General features: G+C 41.1%; 2 protein-coding genes across 4 annotated transcripts in view; both read right to left on the bottom strand.

The window, feature by feature from the left end:
- SLC9B2 (solute carrier family 9 member B2) overlaps positions 1-6,185 on the bottom strand; it is a 52,566-nt gene extending 46,381 nt beyond the window's left edge. Inside the window, exon 1 of one of the 3 annotated variants that reach the window (XM_037031961.1) lies at positions 5,910-6,185. The gene's annotated coding sequence lies outside the window, so the exon portion shown is untranslated. Of the gene's footprint in view, positions 1-4,995; positions 5,860-5,909 lie in introns of those variants that run through there. The other 2 variants (XM_037031962.1, XM_037031960.1) reach the window with 2 other exon arrangements.
- Positions 6,186-7,239: 1,054 nt separating this feature from the next.
- The window catches only part of BDH2 (3-hydroxybutyrate dehydrogenase 2), a 29,356-nt gene continuing 14,175 nt past the window's right edge, over positions 7,240-22,420 (bottom strand). Inside the window, exons 8-10 of the mRNA XM_037031966.1 lie at positions 19,030-19,088; positions 10,235-10,327; positions 7,240-7,871 (exon numbers count right to left, since the gene is read on the bottom strand). Coding sequence (XP_036887861.1) covers positions 7,818-7,871; positions 10,235-10,327; positions 19,030-19,088 — 206 coding nt within the window. The 3' untranslated portion in view covers positions 7,240-7,817. The remainder of the gene's footprint in view (positions 7,872-10,234; positions 10,328-19,029; positions 19,089-22,420) is intronic.

Raw genomic sequence — 22,420 nt, 5'->3', positions numbered from 1 at the left:
GAAATGATCAGGAATGTTTTCCTAAATGAGAGTAACCTTATTTGTAAGTGTTAGGTATGCCAACCACATGAGACCACATTATCAAGAGCAAACTTCTATTCTATTTGTTTGATATAGTGATTTGGTTGAATCATCAGATAGTAAAATAATATGTAATGAGATGTGAATAAAAGAATGCTGCCCTGCCTGGCGTGGCTCTGTGGATTGAGTCTTGGCCTGCAAACCAAGAGGTCGCTGGTTTGATTCCCAGTTAGGGTGCACACCTGGGCTGTGGGCCAGGTCCCCAGTAGGGGGTGTGTGAGAGGCAACCAAACATTGATGTTTCTCTCCCTCTTTCTTCCTCCCTCTCCCTCTGTCTAAAAATAAGTAAATAAATAAAATATTTTAAAGAAGAACATTATACCTAGGTAAGAAAGACACAATACTCGCTTCTTTCCTTTCTAATCTCTCTCTTTATGAAGGGCAAGTGTTTAATTTTAAGTTTAAAATATTATTTCTTGGTCTACTAAAATCAGAATCTCTAGAGACTGAATCTCCCCAAGTGTGGCAGACAAGATTGACTGCCTAAATGGCACTGCCCATTTATGCCAGCGGGTCCCTTCCCCACTACCAATACCAACATCGGGCTTGGTAGCACCATTCCCCTTTGCCAGCAGTCGGTTTAGGGGTAAGCGTGATTCATTCTTGCCAATGAAATTTGTGGGTAAGGCTATTGAAGCCACTGGGTAAGACTTTTACTTCATAATGAAAAGAGGCAAGGGGAGATCTCTCTCCTCCTTTGGTCCTTAAAGGCGCTTGTGTTTGTGGCGGGGTGGGGGGGGGGAGGTGGCTCTGTGGATGGGGACTGTGTACCTTGGAACTCTAACAGCTATCATCTACCTGTGAAGAAAAATTCAAAATTACCTCGTAGAAAGCAACATAGACTCTGATATCATTGGGCTACTGATACAAACCCTGGGTCCACTTACTTTCAGACGTACTGCTGTATGAGAAAAGCAAGCTGGTATTTCTAAAGGCAATTTTGGCCAAACATCCTGTTACTTGCTGCCCAAAGCAACCCAACTGATACAAGAAGTGATTTTGATGTGAAGCCAACTCTGCAAAGTTAAGATGAGGAGTAATGATGAGGAAGCTTTGGCTTACCCAATATCCCTAGCTTTTCGACATGGTGAAAATCTTCATAGAAGATGAATGATCAGAGCACTGCCTTTGTATTGAGAATTCTCAAAAATGTTCAGAAAACACTTTAGTGCCAAACATTTTAGTGTCATTCTTTTAGTCAACAGAGGTGATATAGATTGTAAGGTTATATATTTTTCCTCCCCTACCCTTGAAGTTCAGTTGTGGTATTTGAATATAAAAAGAAAGTTGAGCTTATGAGCACTTGATTGTTTTCCAAATTTCTACTCAAACAAAACAACAATAGCAACAAAACACCATTACAATCACTGCCTGAAGTTTCATTTTTTTCCCACTTGGTAAAGTTCCACCAGCCACTCAAGATCTAATTCAAATGCCATCTTCTCAATTAGTATTTCCAACTATTTCCTGACTCTATGTAAACTAACTTTTTCCCTCTTTTTTTTCTGGAGTCATTCATTTACTCACTCATTTGTTCAACAAACATCTATTAAGTTCTTGCCAAGTTTTAGCCTTTGTGCTGGAATTCAAAAGTGAACAGGTTGAAATGTAATCAAATAATAATAGATCATCCCTTAAGCAACTGTAATGAAGTGTGGTGACCTTCAATTTCAGGCACCTGAGATAGCAACCTCACCCCTTCACAATCAGTGAAGTTCATCAGACTTATATTGGGTTACTATGAGGTGTAAGGCACAAGAGATATAAAGATAACTGAGATGTAGTCTCTCTTCTTCAGGAATGAGATTCATGTGTCTTCATCAAACTAGTTTCCTCTACTGACTGGGCACATAGAGAGTTGACATTTTCCAGCTTCCCTTGCAGGTCACTGTGGCATGTGACTGAGGTGTGTGGCCAATGGGACATGGGCATAAATAATATATAGCACTTCCATTTCTCACCTGTACGAAACCTCTTTTGCAACCTGCCACGTACCCTCTCTTTTCCTGACCATTGCCTGGAAACCGAGCACTTCAAGGTCTTAAGAAGGGCAAAGCCCCAATGTACAAAGAGTTTGGGTTCCTGCACCACTGAATAGAAGGCCACCAGTTAAACACCATGACATAAGGGAGAAACAGGCTTTACCTGAGAAAGAAATAAGCTTCCAGTGCTTTGTTACTGAGACTTTGGGGTCCACCTGTTATAGCTGTTAGCATTACCTTTAGGTGATGTAATTGCAGTGTGGGAAGTGTAGGTGTGGAGTTAAACAAGGGAAAGGAAGTATTGCCTTGCTTGGCTGGGGTCAAGGGACACTCGAATAAAGCCTTGAAAGATGATTTAGTCTTGCAAAGAAAATCAAGACTATTACAGGCAGAGGAGCACACAATTATAGGACGAGAGGTGAAAAGCACACATAGGGAATTCTGTGCATGGCTCTATTAATTAGAGAACTGCGTTCAAGAAGTGGTGTGGTCAGATGAAATGGAGATGAAAACCCTGAGTGTAAATCCTGGGACGCCGCCTCCCACTGCGGGGATTTGGGGCAAGTAAACCAGTCTGGTGAAGTTTCTTCATCTGTAAAGCAGTGACAGTGCCTATGTCATAGAAAACCTTAAAAGCAGTAACAGGGTACATATCAGTGTCCCCATGGAGTCCTCCCAATGCCTTATCTTCCTTTTATAAGATTTTGCCTGAGAAAGAAGCATGCATCTACTGTACTGAAGAGCACAGATAAGCACAAGGAAATTCGAAATCTCTAGTCCTGCACATAAACCACAGAAGAGTAAATAAAAGAACAGATTTCTAAAGAGACAAAGAGCTTTTATTATATTGACAAGATGTGCTTAATAACTTTATAAGGCTGTTAAACACTCTTTAGAACTTGTCATAAACACCCTTTCATTACACAAGTGTACACCTAGGCAGCTCCACTTGCCCCCAGACTTTGTTTGTGAAAAACGGATGCAAACCCCTTTCCACAGAGGAAAAATCCCTTATCATTGGGGCCTGGGTTTGGACCAAAGAGTCAGTGGCCTATGGATTATCAGTAGGACTAGCAAATAATTGGTTATGACCAAATATTCAATAATCTCTTGTGATAGGACATTCTGTAAATGTTGTAAACAAAGAAACATTTTACATTATACTTGTAGAGCAAGAGACTTCACAGATAATCTGGTCGATAGGTAACAAACTCAAGTGCCTTCAGGACCAAACTCAAACACAGGGTCTGTGGCATTTGGAGAAGGCACAGCCCCACTGAAGGCACTCAAATCACTGCCAGTCTCTGGATCTACCCTCAAGGTTTCATTTCTCATCTAAAGAAACTGAAGAGATTTAGGTATAGGTACCTCTTAGTGGCTACATACCAAACATATTCATTGAGTCAAGGAAAGCAGAAAACCAAAACCACTCCTGGTGCTTTAAGCAAAAGAGATTTTACAGGGAATTAACTGAACTGATGAAAGGGCTGGAAGTACAGGGTCTAGGCTTGGCCTCTAGGAATGGTTTCTAGAATACAAGTAAACTGAAGACTTTTGTAGCATCAGGAGGTCCCTCAGGGACTGCACAGTTCAAGAACACCACTTGTACCTGTGACCCCAAGAGGCTGGGATCTGGGAGCTGACTGGACAGGGAGCATTGAATATGTTCGCACATCCCTCAACTGCCTTTTGATAGCTACGGAGCTGGTAACAGTGCCGAATCTGTCACTGGTGCTGGTGTCCTTGCCAACACCCACAACTCTGGAGACCAGACACTGGCATCTCCTGGACCTTCACTGCCCCAGAGAACAGCCAAAAGTAGCAGGGAGATGACCTCTCCCTCACCCTTGCCTTCGAAATCTCAGGCAAGTCATCTACTTGCCTGACCCTAATTTTACATCCAGAACGCTAGCTGGAAGATAGTACAGGAAATGTGTTTAGCTTCCCAGTGTCTCCAGTACAAGAGTGCACACTTAGAAGCAGGCAGGAAAGGATCTCAGTACCAGACTTCCATACTCAGCACAGTAGGTTTAAGTGTAGACTCCGTACTCAGCCCTACATTACTGACTGTCCTCCACTTATTCTATAATGCTTTCTGTGGAAACCCTAAAAAATAAAAATGTGCCCCAAACTTAGTCAATAGGGTTATAATTCTAAAGATCTTAATAGGCTAGAAAATGTATAGTGAGAATAAGTTACTTTGCTCATATCTTTAGTATAGCATGAATTATACTACCTAATGATTTTTGGTATGGATGGATCCTTTGGGTTCAAAGCTCCTTAAAGACAGAAACTGTCTTTGATTCATATTTGTGTCTCCTGTCCCCATGCCTGTCTGGCCCAGAGAAGACACAGGTATTTGCTGAATTGAAACGTTCACTCTTGATTTGGACAGAAAGAGTCAGCCAGGATTTCATGAGTACTGTGTAGCAGCAATAATGTCCAGTGGAGACCCGATTAGTCTTACTCTTCAGTTTTAGTCTTTCAATGAAAACAGGTTGACCTAGGTAAGAAAGGTCTCTATCTGGGTGCTATCAAGAAATGGTGCCTTTCTGCTATTAATTATTAGGGCCACAATTTTACCATAGTCCAGAGAGATAACAAGGATGAGATAGAAAGCTGATGCTTGGTATTAAAGTTAAAGAAGCCACAGACATACTCAGCGTGTGCCTTAACAGGTGGTTCTTTTTTCCGGTCAGTACGATCTGACGGTACTTGGCACCTCCAGATGCTAACCTAGCCCACAGTAGCAGCACCCTCAGGTTGATTTCAGAACCAAAACAAAACCGAGAGAAACCCAGCCCACCAACAACATAACGGAAACAGCTGGAGGCTGTTCCGATCCCAGTTGTGGCCTGGCTGAGCCACCAAGGTTTCCCCGGCTGACGGGTATTCTTTGCACCCTTCGTGTTCTCCAGGGACTCACACTCACCTCGCGGTCTCTGGTGCGGGCCCCGGGCTCTGCCCAGCGACTAGGAAACCGGCTAAAAAGCTCTGCCGGGGCGCCTGGTCCAGCTGCTGCGCGCCGGGCTGCCGGGGCGCTCACCGCGGTAGGCGGCGCCTGGGCGGTGAGGATCTGAGCTCGTCCGGCCGTGGGCGCGCCGCGCTGACTGCGGCCCAGCCTGTTGGCCACCGCGCGGCGCGGGGCGGCCTTGCCGCGGGGCAACCATCGGGGGAAGCGGGGGCAGACCCCGGACAAACCCAGGATGGGGTCTCTGACTCGTACCGGCTGATTTTCAGGTCAGGCGGGAGCGGGGCTCGCAAGGCTGACCACCGGGAGGCCACTTCACGGACCTCGGAGCGGCCCCGTGCACGTTTCAGTCGTTCGTTCCCGCAGGGCCGCCTCGCCACCCCTGGTGCCTGGATGGGCGCGTCCTTCCCGGGAACAGCCAGAAAAGGACCCCCTCGGAGCGCAGAGTGGAGCGCCCGGTGGTGCTCGAAGATGCCCAGACCCGGGGCGAGGACGCGCAGCGCTGGCTCTGGGGAGCGGGGGTGAAGGCCCAACGGCAGCGGCTGGGTTATGGTTCCCTACACCCACCTCTATATTCTCGATGTTAATGCCTCCTTTTAGTTGTATTTTGTAAAGGAGTCTTCCGTGCGCGATGGGAAGACCAAGATTCTTCCATTGACCAATTAAGCAGGATAAAAGACTTTGCCTCCCCCTTTACCGCTTCTTTAACACGTGCCCTTCTTACTGTTTTAGGTTTTAACCTTTCCAGCAGCTGTTTGATTCTTTTTCCCCCGCCTTCCTTTCCTCTGTATTTCGCCCCTCCAACTAATTGTGTGCATGTGCCCACATGTGCCTTTCGGGGTAATTTTCCTTTCCATCTGAAATAAATTTCTTACCTGTTTTTCACTCCTTTAAGCAAGTGCCAGTTTCATCATCTCTTTTCTGGCAAGAAGAACAATGTGAAGTAACAGTGTTCTCCACCAAGTACACACCTCCACCAGCCAGAAACCACTCATTTTTGTCTTTCAGGTCCTCCTTCACGGAAAGAAGGGATGAACCTATGTTCTGTCCAATAAGCGTTTTCAGAGCATCTAAAATGATGGTTTTCCTAAACTGAACCAACCCTTCCTCTTCTAAAGCTTGCTCAAGTTTCTAGTGACATCCAGCTTCCTCTTACTGCAGGAATGAAACATCGTTTTCCATTTCTTTCAGTCATATGATCTTTATTGATACATCACCTGATTCGATTAGCATGACTTTGGAGAACTTTGAACTACTAGGCTAGATTTTACTTTGCTTTTATTGCTTATAAGGTTTTATAGTTTATAGTTAGCTCTGAGAGAACTAACTATGAGGGAACATTTGTTAATATTAGAATGCGTTTTGTAGCATCATCACATTTTTTATTTAGAATTCATTTGTTCACAGCTATACATACACATGTGTACTCACTCACAGCACAAAATACTCCATAACATAAACTTTAGGGTTCCCTACCTCACTTGATAAGAAGTTACAGCATTTTGGTCATGATACACCCAAAAGAAATGCAGGTCATTTGGCCCAATTCCCTAATTTCACAAACTGGAAAACTAAAATCCAACACTCCGTGACTTGTACTAGGTGGACCAGCAGGGTAGTGCCAGCTCTAGGCCCCAAATGGAATCTTATCGTTAATGGACTCTGGGAATACTAGTCAAAATATCCTTGGCTGTCAGTTTTAACTCACTTTTATCAACTGCAAAATATTCTTCTTCATTCATAAAATATTGTCTGTTCATTGTCCATTTCAATAGTTTCTTGGTTATCATTAAAGAGAAAAGGCTAAGTATAACCACTTATTTATTGAGTAGCTACTATATATGCGCATCATATCATTTGATCTTTTGAAATAGTAGCAAGTAAAATAAAAATAAAATTCTGTAATCAAAAGAACAAGAAAAAACTTCTTTCTAGTAATCTCTGATAGAGTTATCATTCATAGATTTACTTAACGTTTTCTCAAAATTTTTATTTTCCTATTTATTTCTGTTACATGGTTCATTTATATTTATTTGTCTAGAGGCTATTTGCAAATGCCATGTCCTCTCAACTGTTATCCTGGAACTTGGTGAAGAAAATCTATAATTAAAGAAATATCTCCCAAACTGACAATACTGCCCAGTGAACTATATTTATGTAGGCCCATGTCAAACATCACTGCTTATTTTGATAAGGATTTTTTAGTTAGAGCAAGAAGTTAAGTTGTAAGAAAATAGTACTTAACTGTAAGTGATGATATCCGGTAAGTACAAATACCTGCCCACTATTTTTGTTTTATGTAACAGATCAGCAATAGTTCTGACTAAACTCCTTTTAATGTAAGTTATTGAAGCCAAACTACTTCTTAGCCTTGGTATTCACTTACAAAGGTGTAAGATTTTAAACTTAGTTCCCACATACTAACAAGTGCAGAGCTGTATGAAATATTTGATGATTGGGAAAATAGAAATTAATACCTTTTAAAAAACCTTTTTCCTTCATACTGACATTTTACTATATATGCTTATAACTTGCAGTTTATTTTTAAGACTACCCATTTGCAGTGAGTTTGTTATCTTTTATGTCATCTACAATGATTGTAGAGGAGATTAGAAAGAGATTAATGTATTTAAAGAACTGAATTTGTGAGCAATGACATCATTCGAAAGGGCTTGTTTTCATTCCTACATGATTAATAAGAAGGACGTAATGGTGAGTTTTCTCCATAACCAGGTTCACCGTGGACATGAAGGGCCTGCCTTCCCAGCAAGGAGATCCTGAAATCACAAGCTGCAGCCTCCGTCGATGATGACAGGATTGCCTGTCATGAAGGCGGACTGTAGTGATAAACACAAGGAGACAACAATTAACCAGGCTTAACACAGGTTGTGTTTCTTCAGTTCTATGACACTTAACAAAGAGAATTTATGTAACTGAATTAAATTTGGCATGATTTAAAATTGCCAAGCGTTCTTTTGGTCTGGCCTCTGGCTGGTATTTTAGCACATGGCGTATTCTAAGCAAGGTCTGTCAGGTGTTTGGTCTCTGAGTCAGGAAATTAAGAAGTTAGGTAACATATGGTCATTCCCCAAATTAGACTTAAAGTATAGGCTAGAACAGTATATCTTCATTTTGAATCTCAGAACTATTCTAAAATAGCTGAATTTTATGCCACTAATAAATTTTTTTAATATAACCAAGTGTGTCAGTCATAAAGTGGTCATGTCAATTACCAAACAAAAATTTTAAAAAATGATACCGTATATACTGATCCATATACACAGGCAATTACAGGAACTGATGTATACTAAATATATTTTAAAAATTTGTATGGCCCTGGCCAGTGTTGCTCAGTTGGTTGGAGCATTGTCCTGTAGACCAAAACGTCACAGGTCTGATTCCTGGTCAGGGCACATGCCCACGTTGCGGTTCCATAGCCCGTTGGGGGTGTGCACGAGAAGGCAACCAATCAAAGTTTCTCTCTCTCCTTCCTTCCTCTCTCTCCAAAAGCAATGGGAAAATGTCCTCGGGTGAGGATAAAAATTTAACTTTAAATTTGCATGAAAATAATCATTATCTATTAAACTATGAAAAAAATATACTTGTTTTAGATACAAATCTGTGCTAAAGGAGTTAAAACAAATAACTTTTTTCCACAGAATTTTTTCACTTTCCAAGGAATTAAAGCTAAAATGATTCCTTGTAGTACAGGTTTAAAAATCTCTTTTCACTTAAACATGGATAGTAAAAAGTCAAATTTGTGTTTCTAGTTTTAAATTTATCTAAAGCCTGAGACAGTGGAAGAGGGAGCAAGGAAAGACATCATAATATAAACACAGAAATTTTAAGTTTATTCTGTGAAAACCAATTGTATAGTGTAGATGAACTACGGCTTTACTAATCACTTGACCAAAAAATGACCCCAACTCTCCCAAGTGTTTTTACAAGGCAAGCTGTCTGTTACACTTACACAGACTCCTCTGGGCCCCTTTAAAATCCCAAAGGTTCTTTTGTTGCACATTTCAAGCCAAACATTTCCAAATATTTGGTAACCTAAGCTCTGGATAAATAAGAGCAATTTAACTAATCAGCTGTATCCTAAAATCAAATGAGCTCTTCTGAAGATATGCATTCAGAGAAATCACAAAGGCCAACATACTTGCTTAATTAAGAATTTGTCTAACAAGTTCCCCAGCTATTAACAACTGTTGTTAATAGTTCTCTGAAGTAGTAACTGCTTTGTCATTAAAACATTTTAAACTCTGTATTTGTCACATTCACCAACCACCTGGTGTGCACAAAGTTCCTGTAAAGAGGAACCAACTGATTACTAACACCTCCTCACTTCCCGCCTACCTACTTCCCTTTCCTGTCTCTTTGCATACATTGTAGTTCCCCCATCATGTAACATTCAAAGACAAAACAAAGTGGGATGTTCTTGTGCGCTGTGCCTTATAAACATAGTTTCTGCTTTTGGACTAGTTTACCATTTTAAAATACACAATTGCTGTTAAAGAAGAAACCGGTTCCTAAATAGTTGCAAAGTGGAAAGAGACAGAATTTGGAATATCCACACACAATGACATGCAAGGAAGAGTTCATAGAAAAAAAGAGCCAGTGGGAGTCTAAACAAGGAACCAGGAGAACGAAAAACACCAAATGCCAATTTTGTGTTTCCTACACCTAAACACAAATCTGGTTAACTCTCTTTCCATTTCACTTGAAACTCTCATAATTTTGGAGGCTCATTTATTTGACTTACCCTGAACCAGGGTTACTCAAATTTCAATTTTTTGAAAGCAATTATCTTTTATAAAATTGAGCACTTCTTTTCACCCCTCTATTTCATTTGTTACAAAATTTAGCGACATGTAAAGTTGAATAAGGAAAAGTTGGCAGCTAGATCAGAGTAGCCTTCTTTGAGCAAATTAAATCAGAATGGATCTCTATCTAGTAACGGCAGCATCTTAGCATATATATATATATATATATATATATATATATGGCATACATATATATGGCATACACACATATATATATATATGGCATACACATATATATATGGCATACATATATATATGGCATACATACATATATATATATATGTATGCCATAACTGCCTAAGGCGACACTTTTTGATGAGCAAATAATGGCTGAATATGATTAAGATAATGAACTCCCTGGGAGGAGGAATGCTTACTTCATCAGAAGCCAAATACACACAAAGCAGGGCTATTTCTTCTGCAGTTGCAAATCTTCCAATCTTCTGTCTCTTCAGAAAATCACTCAGTGCCTGTGACCAGAAACCATACCAGACATCAGTGACCTGAGCTGAAGTTTGCACTCACCTGCAATTCCTCCCGAGGGTAAAAGGCAAGTGAGTCTACAGAGGTACCACGACCTTGGAGCCATAATCATGCATGATACGAAATACGTGAGAATATCATTACCATCATTAATTATGGACTAAGCAGATCAAGCAGGGCTATAGTGACTGCCTATCCACTCAGACTATGTTGTTATACTGTGAACTACAGACATTGTGATTAGAAAGTTGAGGTTAAAGAAGAAGGGTTTTTAAAAGTTGGAGTAAAATACACCTAAGGTGAAATTTACCAACTCAACCATTTTTATTTATTTATTTATTTATTTATTTATTTATTTATGTTCAAGTAGTTATCTCCCTTTCCTCCTACCCCTTCCTAACAATGCACCCATTCCCACCTCCTACCCTCAATCCTACCCCCCTTTGGCTTTGTCCATGGCTCCTTTATACATGTTCCTTGGTGACCCTTCCCCTATTTCCCCCCCATTATCCCCTCCCACCTCACCTCTAGTTACTGTCTGTTTGTCCTTTATTTCAATGTCTCTGGTTATATTTTGCTTGCTTGTTTGTTTTGTTGATTAGGTTCCACTTATAGGTGAGATCATATGGTATTTGTCTTTTACCGCCTGGCTTATTTCACTTAGCATAATGCTGTCCAGTTCCATCCATGCTGTTGTGAAGGGTAGGAGTTCCTTCTTTCTTTCTGCTGTGTAGTATTCCATTGTGTAAATGTAACACAGTTTTTTCGATCCACTCATTTACTGATGGGCACTTAGGTTGCTTCCAGCACTTGGCTATTGTAAATTGTGCCGTTATGAACACTGGGTGCATGGGTTCTTTTGAATTGATGTTTCAGTATTCTTAGGGGATAATACTAGCAGTGGAATTGCTGGTTCAAAAGGCAGTGCTATATTTAGTTTTCTGAGGAAATTCCATACTGTTTCCACAGTGGCTGCACCAGTCTGCATTCCCACTAGTGGTGTACTAGGGTTCCCTTTTCTCCACAACCTCATCAGCACTTGTTTGTGGATTTGTTTATGATGGCCATTTCCACTGGCATGAAGTGGTATCTCATTGTGATTTTATTTTATTATTTTAAAAAATATTTTATTTATTTTTAGAGAGGAGGGAAGGGAAGAAGAAAGAGTGGGAGAGAAATATCAGTGCATGGTTGCCTCTCATGTGTCCCTACTAGGGACCTGGCCTGCAACCCAGGCATGTGCCCTGATTGGGAATCGAACTGGTGACCCTTTGCTTCATAGGGCCAAGCTCAGTCAACTGAGCTACACCAGCCAGGGCTCACTGTGGTTTTTATTTGCATCTTGCTGATGGCTGGTGATGCTGAGCATCCTTTAATATGTCTCTGGTCCCTCTGTATGTCCTCCTTGGAGAAGTGTCCTGGTTCTTTGCTCATTTTTTAATTGGATTGTTTACCTTCCTGGAGTGGAGTCACGTGAGTTCCTTACATATTTTGGAGATCAAACCCTTTTCCAAGGTATCATTGGCAAATATATTTTCCCATACCGTTGGTTCCCTTTTCGTTGTGCTGATGTTTTCTTTAGCCATGAAGAAGCTTTTTATTTTGATGAAGCCCCATTTGTTTTTTCTTTATTTTATGTTCCTTACTCTAGGGGACATAACAGTGAAAATATTGCTGCATGAAATATCTGAGATTTTCCTCCTTATGTTTTCCTCTAGGACTTTTCTGGTGTTGTGACCTATGTTTAAGTCTTTTATCCACCTTGAGTTTATTCTTGTGTATAGTGTAAGTTGGTGGTCGAGTTTCATATTTGTGCATGTAGCTGTCCAGATCTCTCAACACCATTTGTAGGAGAGGCTATTATTACTCCCTTTTAGGCTTCTGCTCCCTTTGTTGAATATTAATTGACCTTAGAGTTGGGTTTATTTATGGGCTCTCTATTCTGTTCCATTGATCTGTCTGTCTGTTCTTATGCCAGTACCAGGCAGTTTTTATTACAGTGGCCTTTTAATATAGTTTGAAATCAGTTACTGTGATCCCTCCTACTTTGTTCTTTCTCAAAATTGCTGTGGCCATTTGGGGTCATTTATGGTTCCATATACATTTTTGAAATGTTTGTTCTGTATCTGTGAAATACGTCATTGGTATTTTAATAGAAATTGCATTGAATCTATGAATTGCTTTGGGTAGAATGGACATCTTGATGATGTTAATTCTTTCAATCCATGAACATCGTATATGCTTCTATTTATTTGTGTCTTCCTTAATTTCTTTCTTCATTGCTGTGTAGTTTTCTGAGTACAGGTCTTTTACCTCCTTAGATTTATTCCTAGGTACTTTATTTTTCTTGTTGCTATATAAAATGGATTTTTTCCTGATTTTTGTTTCTGATATTTCATTGTTAGCATACAAAAATGCCTTTGATTTCTGAATATTGACTTTGTCTCCCACTGTTTTGCCAAATTCACTTATTAGGTTGACTAGTTTTTTTGGTGGAGTCTATAGGGTTTTCTATGTCCACTATCATGTCACCTGCAAACAATAACAGTTTTACTTCTTCCTTTCCAATTTTGATGCCTTTTATTTCTTTTTCTTGTCTGATCGCTGTGGCTAGGACTTTCAATACTATGTTAAATAGAAATGGTAAAGGCAGATATACTTGTCCTGTTCCTGATATTAGTGGGAAAGCTTTTAGTTTTTGCCCATTGAATATGAGGTAGGCTGTAGGTTTCTTGTATATGGCCTTTATTATGTTGATGTATGCTCCCTCTACTCCTATATTGCTGAGTGCTTTTATCATAAATGGGTGCTGTACCTTATCGAATGCATTTTTGCATATATTGATATGATCATGTGATTCTTATCTTTCCTTTTGTTTATGTGATGTATTACATTTATTGATTTGTGAGTATTGTACCATCCTCACATCCATGGGATGAATCCCACTTGATCATGGTGTATGATTGATTTGATGTATTGCTGGATGTGGTTTGCCAATCCTTTGTTGAGTATTTTAGTCTTATATTTGTCAGCAATATTGGCCTGTAATTTTCTTTTTTTGTTATGTCTTTATCTGGTTTTGGGATTAGGTTGTTGCTTGCCCCATAAAAAGAGTTTGGGAGTCTTCCTTCTTGGGTTTTTTAGAATAGTTTGAGAAGGGTAGGGATTAGCTCTTCCTTAAATATCTTATAAAATTCTCCTGTGAAACCATGCAGTCCAGGGTTTTTCTGTGCTGGGAGTTTTTTGATCACTGCTTTGATTTCAGTATGTGTTATTGGTCTAGTCAGGCTTTCTGCTTCTTCTTGATTCAGTTTTGGAAGATTACGTGTTTCTAGAAATTTATCCATTTCACCCAGGTTTACAAACTTCTTGGCATATAGTTGTTTGTAGTAATTTCTTACAATCCTTTATATTTCTGTGGGATCAGTTGTAATCTCTCTCTTTTCATTTCTGACTTTATTTATTTGGGTCCTGTATCTTTTTTTTCTTGAGGAGCCTACTTAAAGGTTTGTTGATTTGGTTTATCTTTTCAAAGAACAGCTCCTGAATTTACTGATCTTTTGAATTGTTCCTTTAGTTCTATGTCATTTTTTTTTAAAGATTTTATTTATTTATTTATCTTTAGAGGGGAAGGAAAGGGAGAGAAACATCAATGTATGGTTGCCTTTTGTGCGTCCCCTGCTGGGAGTTGGCCTGCAGGGAACCGGCCTGCAACCCAGGCATGTGCCCTGACTGGGAATCGAACAGCAATCCTCTGGTTCGCAGGCCCGCGCTCAACCCACTGAGCTACCCCAGCCAGGGCTAGTTCTATGTCATGTAATTCTGCTCTGATCTTGGTTATTTCCTTCCTTCTACTTGCTCTTCCCTGTCTTTGTTGTTGTTCCTCCAGTTCTTGTAGATGTAGGGTTAGACTGTTTATTTGAAATGTTTCCACCTTTTTAAGGTAGGCCTGTGTCACTATGAACTTCCCTCTCGGGATTGCCTTTGCTGTGTCCCATAAGTTTTGGACTTTTGTGTGTTCATTTTCTTTTGTTTCCAGAAACTTTTTGATTTCTTCCTTGATCTCATTATTAACCCATTCATTATTTAATAGCATGCTATTCAATCTCCATGAATTTGAGTGTTTTTGAGTTTTTCCTTGAGATGGGTTTCTAGTTTCAGGCCTTTGTGGTCCAAGAAATTGCTTGATATGATTTCAATATTCTTGAATTTGTTGAGGCTTTTTTTTGTGTTCTACCATATGGTCTATCTTTTAAAGTGTTTCATGTGCATTTGAAAAGAATGTGTATTTTGCTTCTTTGGGATTGTTTAATGCCAAAATATCCTTGTTGATATTTTCTTTGGAAGATCTATTTATTATTGACAGTGAATGAATATGTCAATAATGAATAGATCTTCCCTAGTAGAACTGTGTTAAACTCCCCCAGTAGAACTGTGTGGCTGTCTATATCTTTCTTGAAGTCTTCCAAGATTTTTCTTATATATATGGATGCCCCTACACTGGGTACATATATGCTTATAATCTTTGTGTATTCTTTATAAATTCTTCCCTTCAGGATTATGAAGTATCCTTCTGTGTCTCTTTTTATGGCCTTTGTTTTGAAATCTATTTCATTTGATATAGGTATTGCTACACCAGCTTTTTTTTCCCTGACCATTTACTTGGAATATTTTTTTCTAACTCTTCATTTTCAGTCCATGTGGGTCTTTTTTTCTGAGGTGAGTTTCTTGTAGGCAGCATATGCGTGGGTCATGTTTTCTTATCCATTCAGCTTCCCTGAATATCTCTGGATTGGAACATTTACTCCATTAACATTTAAGGTTATTACTAAGAGGTACTTATTCATTTTTCTCCCTTGATACCTGTGTTCCTCTCTCTCACACTGTTTTATTTCCTGTTCTTAAAGCAGTCTCTTTAACATATCTTGCAGTGCCAGTTTCATGGAGGTGTGTCCTTTTAGACTTCTTTTGTCTGGGAAGCTCTTTATTTGGCTTTCTATTTTAATTGGGAGCCTTGCTGGGTACAGTAGTCTCAGTTGCAGGCCTTTGGTTTTCATTACTTGGAATACTTCATGCCATTCCCTTCTGGCTTGGAGCATTTCCATTGAGAAGACAGCTGCTAGCCTTATTGGGGCTCCTATTTTATCTCCTATTTCTCCCTTGCTGCCTTTAAGATTCTTTGTCTTTAAAAGCTGGCATTTTAATTATGATGTGTCTTGGAGTGGGCCTCTTTGGGTTCATCTTAATTAGGACCCTCTGTGCTTCCTGAATTTGTGTGGCTCTTCTCCTCTTCAGGTTCAGGAAGTTTTATGCCATTATTTTTTTCATACAAGTTTTCTATCCCTTGCTCCTTTTCTTCTCCTTCTGGTATTCTTATGATCCAAATGTTGTTGCGTTTCATGTTGCCCTGAAGTTCCCTTAAGCTATCTTCATATTTTTTGAGTCTTTCTTTGGGCAGCTGCTGTACCTGGGTATTTTTTTCTACTTTGTCTTCCGGCTTACTAATTCATTCCTCTTCTTCATCCAGCCTCCTTGTAATTCCTTCTAGATATTTTATTCTTCATTTTCTTCTGTGTTCTTGTTTATACTTTCTATTTCCTTTTTCATACTGTGGTAGTTCCCACTCAATTCCTTGTAGTTGTCTTTGAGTTCCTTGAGCATCCTTATAACCATTCTTTTGAATTCTATATCTGATAGTTTTCTTCTTCAATTTCTTTTAGCTCTTTTACTGAGTAGTCTTCCCTTCCTTTCAACTGTAGGTTCTTTCTTTGCCTCCCCACTTTAGGTGACCCTTTTTGTTTGTTTCTGAGATTCCACATGGCCTGCTTTGCCTATTGGCTTTGTTTGACAACTTTTGTGGTAGGGTTTATGTGGGACTCAGTGATGTGGTCTCTTTGATCTCCTTGTCTGGATGCTGTATGGTTCCCCTTTCTTCTGTTTGTGTGGGCTCTCTTGTTGAACTTGGGCTTTACCTGTTGGTGGCTCTTTTGTTGGTGGGTTCTCCCTTCCAGCAGATTTACTGGTGTTCACATCTCCCACCTTGTCTTGTATGGTGTTGTACAGGTTTTGGTTAACAAAGCAATATTACCAGACCACCAGACCTACGCCAGCAAAAGAAACCAAACCAAAACAACCCCCCCAAAACCTCTACCACATCAGCAGTCTCTACTGCAATAGAACTAATGTTAATACATGTGAAGAGGAATTGCAAATATTATATGGTATGACAAAAGGAATATAAGATGACTAGAAGAGAAGAAAATGTGTGGTAAGAGAGAGGAGAATGGATAAGAGCTGGGCTGGCACTGAGGTGAAGAGAGGGAGAGAGCAAAATTTACAACGTAAGTGAAACACAAAAGGGTGACGGGAACAATGGGGTAAGCGGAGGGAAGAACACACTAGGAGTTTTGAAGGGAAATTGAAAAGGTGCTGGACCTACAGGAGCAGCATCGCAGGAGCCCCCAGCAGGGCCCATAGCAGCGCCAGTAGAATGAAGTCAATGAAGGTGGAATGGGAATGAGAATATTGGAGAGAGTGAAAGTGAGTATGAGAGGTCTACAGTAAAGAAAATGATTTTGAGAGGATGGGGCAGCGAACTAATAAGAGTGAGGAGTAAAGCCCAGGTTGAGAGGGGGAAAAAGGAAAGAGAAAAGGGGGAGAGAGAAAATAATGAGATAAAATTTCTTACTCAAGTGGCCTGGGGCAGGGTGAAGGCTAAATGGACTAAGACAGTGGGAGAACCTTCTGTAGGGTTTAAAGTACTAACAAGTAGAGAGCCGATAGGAGGTCCTTTGGAGAAGTACAGCAATAACTGTGATATTGCACCCAACCAGCCACTTTTTATAAAAGGTAAAAAATACATAAGACTCTTATTACAAGGAAAAAAGAATGTAAGCTGACTTTAGAAATCAGAGTGCTTATGTGAGGTTAGATGGTGAAATACAGTGAGAGTAAGGGGAAGAAACTTGGCCTAGTGTGTGAGAGAATAAAGTTAACCACAACGGTGATAAAGCTCAAGAAGCTAGTGAAATGGATAAAGACCAGGGGAAGGTGCTGTGTGGGATTTGGAATAACAGTAAGATGATAAGAAATATACAATCTGAATAAGAAGAATAAAAAGTAAAAGACCAAGAGTAGTGTGTTACCGGAATGTGAGTAAAGTGAGAGAAGAAAAATTAAAATGCAATATGAGAGGGAGAATAAAGAAAACCAATCAAACAATGAAATCAAAGAAACCCTCAAAACCCCTAATTAAATGGAAAATACAAAATAAAATACAATACAAAACAATACAAAATAAAATAAAATAAATGCAAGTTCTGAAAGATAGTAACGTGAAATTTGTCTCAGCTGTTGGTGTTTGCCTACTGATTTCTTTCTGAATCTGTCTTTGGTCTTCTCTCAGCTCCAGGTCTTTTTGTCTTACACTTGGAAAAACAAAAAATTCTCCTGTTGACTTTCAACCTGCTAAGCGGGTTTTGCTGGTCTTCCCAAATGCTGCAGGCAGAGAGGGCTGGGCTCCGTTTTTTTCCATTCCTGTGGTTCCCCCAGGACGGGGGCTCAGTCTGGTCCACAATAATCACAGGTGCCCAGTTTCCAGCCCGCACCCTCAGAGCGCTGTGCAGCCCATATTGTCCACTTGGCACATATGCACCAGGCCAGTGCCTCTAACCCAGCCAGTCGAAACCCTTCTCTTCTCCAATATCTAGGTGTCACCCTGCTCCCCAGTTTCTCTGACACTGTCCTGGCCAGCGACCACTGTCCCAGCTGGGGTATGCTGCTGGCTGTGTGTCTCTTACTGTGTCATTATCCCCCCAGCAACTTGAAGCATCCAGGTCTCTGCTGGCTCCAGTCTGTGACTTCCCCACTGTGGGAAGGGAGGGAGCTTCTTAGTTACGATCCCTGACCTGGCTCTCCTCCAAAGCTCCTGCAGCAGCCTCGGTCTCTGGCGCAGGGCCCAGGGACCTTCCCATTGGCCTACAAAATCTCCTTACTGTCTGTTTCTAAGCGTCCTCCTCTACAACGTTTGGCTTCCCAGCTTCATATCCTGAACTATTATTCTTAACAACACTGCATGTAGGCGGTATTCAGTTCATGCTTGTGATTATTGGCAAAATTGCCAGAGTACAGAAAAATTCTGGAGTTGAATGGTCCAAGGACATCCTGGTTCTGTTATGCGTTAGCTATGTGGCCTTGGTGTGTTGCATCTCAACCACTCTTAAACATTTAAAAAAACCTCACCTGAGGACATGTTCATTGATTTTAAAGGGAGAAGGGAGAAACAGGGAGGGAGAGACACTGATCAGTTGCCTCCCTTATGCTCCCTGACTGGGGATCAAACCGGCAACCTAGGTATGTGCACTGACCAGGGATCAAACATGCAACCTTTTGGTGCACAGAATGATGCTCTGAACACATCTAAGATGCCCTGAGCCACCTGGCCAGTGTTCCTCTTAACCGTTTTTAAATGTACAGTTCGGTGGTGGTAAGTACAGCACCCTGTTGTGAAACCAGTCTCCAGCTCTCTCTTCATCTCCCCAAACCCACTGGACAGCAACTCCCCAGTCCCACCTACTCCGCCCCTGGCACCCGCCATTCTCCTTTCTCTGAATTTGTCTACTTCAGGTAAGGAAGAGGGCATTTTCCCACCAGAGCATTTATACACATTTAAAAGAATAGCTATACCTACCACTTCAGGATTTGGACTGGCTTGTATTTTTTCTTGTAGAGATGGGGTATCAACTGTTCCTAAATCAAAGGGAGACATTTGGCTCCGTTATTACTTTAACTGAAACAAGAAATTGACAATTAAACTTCCTTTCCATGTAATACGACAATCAGTGAAATCCTTCTCCATGACTACTTCCACCTGCCCACCTTTTTATTTAATAGGCTTATAACCTCTTTAATAACATTTCTATGGCCTTTAAAACACAGACCATAGTTCTTTGTGATGCGAGGCAAAGAGTCTGGGTGAATACCCAGCATTCCCAATATATACGAGTATATACAGGATCCAGCAGAAGTAATGTCTGATTGAGTGTAGTTGGTAGGGTAATGAAATGGGTGCCATAATTTACAGATTTAATTTGAACATTTCACCTAAAATGTCGTATGTTGTGCTTCAGTGTGATATTGTTTTGTTACAGAATTACATGCTTATGATTTTGTAATGAAAAGGGGCATTATTTGTGCTGGACTCTGTATTTCAGCCACATGACATTACCACTATACTTGGTGGATTCTAAGCACTTTTGCATGTATTATCTCAACGAATCCCCACAATCCTCCTAAGATGTAGACACAGTCATAGAAGTCCTTCACCAGTACAAGGATCCAGACCGCCTTGGCTCCCTCAGAGCCGTTCTTGCTGTCAAGTTCACTCCGGAGACCCCAAGGGACAGCGCTGTGACTGTCCCAGTCCTCCAGAATTCAGGTGTTCTAAGTTTTCCTCATCATCTTGCCTATTTTCATTGGTTTCAAATGTCTATTTCTATCACTGCCTCATGTTTCTCATCAAAAAATAAAATCTGAAATTGTTTCACTTAAAAAAATGAATGACACTAAAAAGTCTTACATTCCACTCAGTTCAAGTTCCTACAGAGCAAGTTTCTCAGACTTTTTGGATTACTTATGTGTCTGTAAACTCCCCTCGGGGGCTTTTTCCCCCGTGACGGCACTCCAGGGATCACATGATCTTTCTAAGACCAAATAAGTGATTTTCCAGTTGTATCTTCAGCTTCATCTTTAGACCATGCTCCTGAGAATGCCACAGATTTCATGCTTCCTTGGAAATCATGCCTTAGTCTTACCATCATTTGCCATTTCTCTGGAGCGGCTGGGAATCTTCAAAATCAACAAATCCTGGCTGTTTTTGGTTAACAGCCCCTATTTTAGTTTCTCTTTCTCCTCACATTTTACTATAAGCGGGCAGCGCTTTTGAATCCGCTGGGTGGAAATTGCCTTGGCTGGGTAACCCAGTTCATTGGGGTGTTTTCTCCCTTCCATGATACTGCAGGGAATAGTTATAAAACTCTCTGAAACCGCATAACAAAGATCCCCTCATATCATTTTTCAATAGTATTTCCTCACTTCTCTCATCAATAGCCTCCTTAAAGTACATTCTTCCAACTGTGCTCAAGGCACCTGCATCTTCCACTTAAAGGATTAAGCAAAAACAAACAAACAAACGAATAGCAATTCATAGACACAGACAAGAGCCTAGTGGTTACCAGAGAGGAAGGAGGGTGGCAGGAGGTGGAGGAGGGTGTAAGGGGAGAAATGGTGATGGAAGGAGGCTTGACTAGGGGTGGTGAACACACAGTACAATATACAGATGACGTGTCATAGCACTGCCTGCCTGAAACCTATTTAATTGTATTCGCTGTGTCCATGGCACAGACCGACACGCCGTGCCACAGTCTGCCCAAGTCCAGCTCTTGGGAGTTGTGACTGCATCACCTCCAGTGCTATCCCAGACACAACCGTTCCCAGTCAGGTTTTCTTCTGTGACTGGCTCAGTGAGTCACACTGGTTCCTTGTTCCAGAGAGTCTGAAACCTATTTTCCAAGTTCCTGGAAAGTCCAGCTGCTAAAACTCCCATATTTTCCAAATCATTTTGCCATTTATTCCATTTGGTAAATAGCACCCAAAATAGCTGGACTCCACATACCGGCAGTATGTAAAACCCAGTGAAACTGTCTCCCGTGTGTCCCTGTGTTTTGTTAGTGTTACCTATGTTTACCTCTCTAGTCCAAAAAAACCCCCCCAAAACCTGAGCAGGACACCTCAATCATGGAAATTCCATAGCTTGCATGGAATTTCCCTCTTTCATCAGTGAGTTGGTGGTGTTCACCCTGAGGGGAGACCTTGACAGATTACATCACAGGCATTCCTCTTTTTATTGTGCTCCACTTGATCGTGTCCCACACCTGTTAAATCTTTTACAAATTGACTGCAAGACCCTCCTCCAGCACAAAGAGTAGGAGCTGCTTTACTGCCGTGGTCGGGAATGCAGCCTCAGTACCTCCGAGATATGGCGGCACAGTACACAGTTTTCTCCATCGACTGCCTCCCCAAATTCTGGCATGCCCTTCAGGTTTTGAAAGGTACCACAGGTAATCGTGAAACTATATCCCTCCCCAACTCCTCAGTACCAGTTGTGAACTACTGAGAGAGACTTCGATCCTGGATATGCAGTGTTTAATTTCTTTTCAGAGAGGAAGTAAATAATTGTCCCTAGGCACCTTGTATTCATTTGGGATGGGTGGAGGCAGGTGAAAGGGCCTATCTATTTAATAGACGTGCCCACAGTGACTAAGAGAAGGAAAAGTTATTCCCAAGAAATAAGTTATTGAATGCTTTTGTTTAGAGAAATTGAATGTTCTCACTACAAATAATGAGTTTTGCTTTTCTCCTTTCCTTCATATGAGAGGTCAGCATACTTTCTGGTAAGCAGCGGATGGGAAACCTTTTTAGCTTTGGGCAACATTTGGTGTGTTACAACTACTCAGCTCTGCCTGAGCATGCGGGGGGGGGGGGGGTGGGGGGGGGGTGTCCCAGCCAACGCACAGCAGACTGGGTGTGATTGTGCTCCCACAGAACTGTATTTACAAAGCAGGTGGCCAGATTTGGCCTGCAGGCCCTTGTTTGCTGACCCCCCCTTTTTTATAGCGGAAAGGAAGGTGTTCATCCCTCCTTTTAATTTAGCGGCCACCCCGGGTGATTTACGGGACTCAGCAGCTTCCTGTCCTCTGAAAGGCTCCTCCTCCTTTCTTCCCGCCATCCTGACAGTATGTCTACGTTCCCTCTTTCCCCTGAAAAGGTCATCCCTGTCTGCTTCCAAGACTCCAAGACCTGGCCAGTACTGTCACTCAACCTTGTGGTTTGGAATTGCCTCATGCACATAAGTAACGTTAACCCCTTTGCGTCTGTGGCTTATTCTTAATGACTTAAGCCTCTCTATCCCAATTATCTTAACAAGCCGATGCTCTTTTCTTTTGAACTTTGCGCGATGACAGGGCACAATAAAACATGGAGGAAACAAGCTTCTGTAGATATCTCCCACAGTGGCAACCAGA

The sequence above is a fragment of the Sturnira hondurensis genome, unplaced genomic scaffold, assembly GCF_014824575.4.
Source record: "Sturnira hondurensis isolate 20B ecotype Veracruz unplaced genomic scaffold, ASM1482457v3 Scaffold0021214, whole genome shotgun sequence".
Lineage (NCBI taxonomy): Eukaryota > Metazoa > Chordata > Mammalia > Chiroptera > Phyllostomidae > Sturnira > Sturnira hondurensis.
Note: the sequence above shows the minus strand (reverse complement) of the source record. Positions and strands in the feature narration are given on the sequence as shown.